Source organism: Suricata suricatta, chromosome 10 (genome assembly GCF_006229205.1).
Source record: "Suricata suricatta isolate VVHF042 chromosome 10, meerkat_22Aug2017_6uvM2_HiC, whole genome shotgun sequence".
In the NCBI taxonomy this organism is placed as follows: domain Eukaryota; kingdom Metazoa; phylum Chordata; class Mammalia; order Carnivora; family Herpestidae; genus Suricata; species Suricata suricatta.
Genome location: NC_043709.1, coordinates 105,025,080 through 105,029,413, shown reverse-complemented (window position 1 = coordinate 105,029,413; position 4,334 = coordinate 105,025,080). Strand labels below are relative to the sequence as shown.

General features: G+C 41.5%; 1 protein-coding gene across 2 annotated transcripts in view; it reads right to left on the bottom strand.

The window, feature by feature from the left end:
• Nucleotides 1–4,334, bottom strand: part of USP18 (ubiquitin specific peptidase 18) — a 59,889-nt gene that overhangs the window by 24,692 nt on the left and 30,863 nt on the right. For both annotated transcript variants that reach the window (XM_029954720.1, XM_029954721.1), the window contains exon 6: nucleotides 62–141. In XM_029954720.1, coding sequence (XP_029810580.1) covers nucleotides 62–141 — 80 coding nt within the window. The remainder of the gene's footprint in view (nucleotides 1–61; nucleotides 142–4,334) is intronic.

Below are 4,334 nucleotides of genomic sequence, written 5' to 3'. Positions count from 1 at the left end.
GCTGAATGAACCTGAGGAGCAGCATCTTAAACTTCTGAGTTCTTTAGTTCTAGCATCTTACCAAATCCACATCTGTGATTTGGTCCTTAATTAGGTTCCAGACTGTGAGGTAAAGTTGAGCAGCATCATGCTGAACAAACACTGGCCAAAAAGAAAAGAGCAGCTTGATCAGTGAGATCACCAATGACATTTACCATACCCTTGTGCCCCAGCTACCTAGATTCACATGAACACTCACCACTTTGTCCTCTCCTAGCCTTCACTCCCTCCACCCCAACTTTTCAGGCTAAATTTACACTCAAAATTAGGCATTAAGAATAAAAAATCATCTTGTTATTTATTTTCTAGAACTCCTCTTAAGACTTAAAATCCAGTCCGACTGCATCAGAGAAGTTTCCTTTCCTCTGACTGGTCACTCACAGCTACTGACCTCTACTGGGGGACCCATATAGATAAAACCAATAGAGCATTCTCTCCTATTTCCAAGCCAAATCAATACCTTAGTTGGACTCTAATGGTCACTCGTTTCTCTGTACTTTTATTTAACTTCTTTTTTTCATTCCCCAGAAATTTAGCAGTTTTCAAATACTCATATCTGACCCAGGTATTCCCCAAAAGTATCTAGGAGAACAAGAAAGGAAAGGACCATCTCAGTGTTGGATGATGCTGGCTAAGAAAAGACAGGAATTAAGCACTGAATTCGCCATGTGTTACATAAGTAAATGTAAGGCTAAAATATTGTGTACATATAAAAATGAATTTCTATTGTTCAAAAGAAACCTAGGAAGACCAAGAATATGAAAAACACACTGAGTACTATTTTACAAAAGGACAGATGTCTGCCAGCATGCAAAGAAGACATTGCAAGAAAAGATAGTTACTGTAAATGAAGTAAAGATTCATATCAGCTATCTCAACACCATTTTTTCCCTTCACAATACTTACTATAACTGTACTTAATGTTTTTGGATTTCATTATATTTTGTTTTAGTCTGTCTCCTCTCTAAACCATAAGCTCCATGGAGGCAAGACTCTATCATATCAGTCTTATTCCCTTATCTACAGCACCAGCACAATACCTGGCATATAACAGGTGAACACTATATATGAGTTGAATGAATTAAATCAATCACTGGGTGATAATCCCTAAACCTAAAGACAGAGTGGAAATGGAGCACCTGGGTGGCTCAGTAGGTTAAGAGGCCGACTTCGGCTCAGTTCATGATCTCACAGTCCATGGATTCAAGCCCCGCATCGGGCTCTGTCCTGACAGCTCAAAGCCTGGAACCTGCTTCAGATTCTGTGTCCCCCCCCTCTCTGACCCTCCCCTACTCACCCTCTGCGCCTCTCTCTCTCTCTCTCTCTCTCTCTCAAAATAAAATAAAGGCGAAAAAAGAGATAGAGTGGAACTAGGGCCGAAACTATGCTGTCCCCAGGGACTTATGAAGCCACCACAGGACATAAAGGAAGTTAGATCACCTTGCCATTTGAAGACATTTCGCTTCATCGAACCAGAGCAAAGCCAAGAGTCCTAATACATCTTAAAAATACAGGGATATTTGCTCAGCCCATAATTTACTGAACACTTTCTATGTGCAAGGCATTGCACATGCTAGATAAAATTACTATCCCCAAGAAACCTATATTCTAACAGAAGACAAGTATCCATAAAATCATAATTCAAGGAATAAGAAAAATTTCCTAAGTTGTACAAACTGTTATGAAAAGCTATATGAAGGTGAGAATGCAATTGGAATGGTGGAGCGAGGGTCTCTATAAATCTACTCCTCCATAAAAGCAATGAAAATGCTGGTAAAAAGAAAAGTGAAAATTAGTTTTTTCAGAACTCTGAAAATTACCCAAAGGTTTACAAAAATCTTAGGAGTATTTATTCAATAAACACTGCACAACCTAAGTAAGAAGAGTAGGATTTGAGACTTCTCAACTTGGCCTATTCCCATTTCCTTCCTTCCAGCTCCATAGTAGACTTGGGAACAAAAAAACTTGCAAACATGGAAACTGTGGAAACCAGAAGCCTAGCAACCCATAGAAGAGGCAGACTGGGGCTGGAGCTCCTCAAAAAGTTCCATACTAAAAGCATTTTTATTATCTGACCTGCTTGCAGCTTCACAGAAAAAGCAATGAAAAGGGGAAATTTAAAATTAAAACCGCAAAATTATCTCACATTAGAACCAATGAAAATTAAATACTTAGATATAAATTTAAACAAATATGTACAAGATTGATATGAGAAAAATGATAAACTCTGATGACAGAAATCAGAAGAATTATATAAGTGGAAAGATATTCATGTTAATGGATAGAAGGACTCAGTATTGTAAAGATGCCAGTTCTTCCCAACCTGATCTGTAGACTCAATGCAATTCCAGTCAAGATCCCAGCAAGTTATTTTATGGATACTGAAAAAAATGATTCTAAAGTCTATTTTGAGAGGCAAAGACCCAGAAGAGCCAACACAATATTGAGGGGGAAAACAAAATCAAAGAACTAATTCTGAAACTAATATAAAGTATCAATTATCAAAACAATGTGGTATTACATAAGAACAGAAAACTAGACTAATGGAATGAAACAGAGATCCCAGGAATACACCAACACGAACAATATTAACTGCTCTTTGACAAAGAAGCAAAGGCAATACAATAGAACAAAGATAGTCTTTTCACCAAATTATGCTGCTTAACACCTGTGTATCCATATGCAAACAAATGAAACCATACACAGACCTTATATCCCTTAAGAAAACAAATTCAAAATATATAACAGACCTCCTAAATAGAATATAGGAGAAAATCTAGAAGACCTTGTGTTTAGTGATTACTTTTTAGATACAACTCCAAAGTACAAACAATAAAAACAGAAGTGATACTGGACTTCATTAAAAATTTCTGGAATGTCTGCCCATAGCACAGGTTGTGGAGAGGTGGGCCCGGCGCAGCGGAGCAATTGGAAGCGCAGGCCAGGGCAGTTGCAGTGGCAGAGACCAGGCCTTGCGACTCAGCCCTTGCGTCCTTGCTGAACCTCAGTGCGGAGCTTGCCCCTGGCTGGCTTATGCTGGTAACCTAGGCCCAGCCACCACCTAGGCAATGCCACCACAGTCCTCTTCCCCTCCTGAAATACCAGCAGAGTCCCTATGCACACACAGCCTCAGTAGGCAATGCCTACTCACATCATCCACCACACCACAGTGGTCAGCCCAATGGCATGCTGGTGACAATGTACCCTCCTCCCATCGCTCCACCTAAAGGCAATGGTATCACCATGGGCATGGGGCTGGACCACTATAGCCATGTCAGCAGGTACCCTCTAATCTCCCACTCCCCAACTCCTGTTGCCCCCATGCACTGTGCCCATGTATCTGGCCCCAGGAGCCCCACTTACAGCTACATGCCCCTTCAGTGATGATCACCCTGCAAATGTCTGAGGACAGAGCTGTGCAGTCACATCGTGGAGGTTCCACAGCTGGTGCGCAGGCCTGGCACCTCCAATCCAGATTTTCTTCTTAATGCTCTTGACACTTAGCTAAACATTACTATGGCCCAGCCCAGCAAGCCCCAGTGCCATTAGTCTCCAACTGACTCTGTAGGTTGATCTTAAAGCAAATACTGTTTTGTGGGCTGCCTGGAAATTTTTTAGCTAACTGTAATGATAAAAAGGAATTGTTTTTTTTAAATAGTTTATTGTCAAATTGGTTTCCATATAACACCCAGTGCTTCTCCCCACAAGTGCCCCCCCACCATGACCATTACCCCCTCCCTCCCTCCCCCTCACCCTTCAGTCCATGATTCGTTTTCAGTATTCAGTAGTCTCCCTTGATCTGTGTCCCTCACTCTCCCCAGCTCTCTTTCCCCCTTCCTCTCCCCATGGTCCCCTGCCAGGTCTCTCTGGTTAGACCTATGAATGCAAACATATGGTATCTATCCTTCTCTACCTGACTTATTTTGCTTAGAATGACACCCTCAAGGTCCATCCACTTGGCTACAAATGGCCATATTTCATTCTTCCTCATTGCCATATAGTACTCCATTGTATATATATATATACCACATCTTCTTGATCCATTCATCAGGTGATGGACATTTAGGCTCTTTCCATGATTTGGCTATTGTAGATAGTGCTGCTATGAACATTGGGGTACATGTGCTCCTATGCATCAGCACTTCTGTATCCTTTGGGAAAATCCCTAGCAGTGCTATTGCTGGGTCATAGGGGAGTTCTATGGATAGTTTTTTGAGGAGCCTCCACACTGTTTTCCAGAGCGGCTGCACCAGTTTACATTCCCACCAACAGTGTAGGAGGGTGCCTGTTTCTCC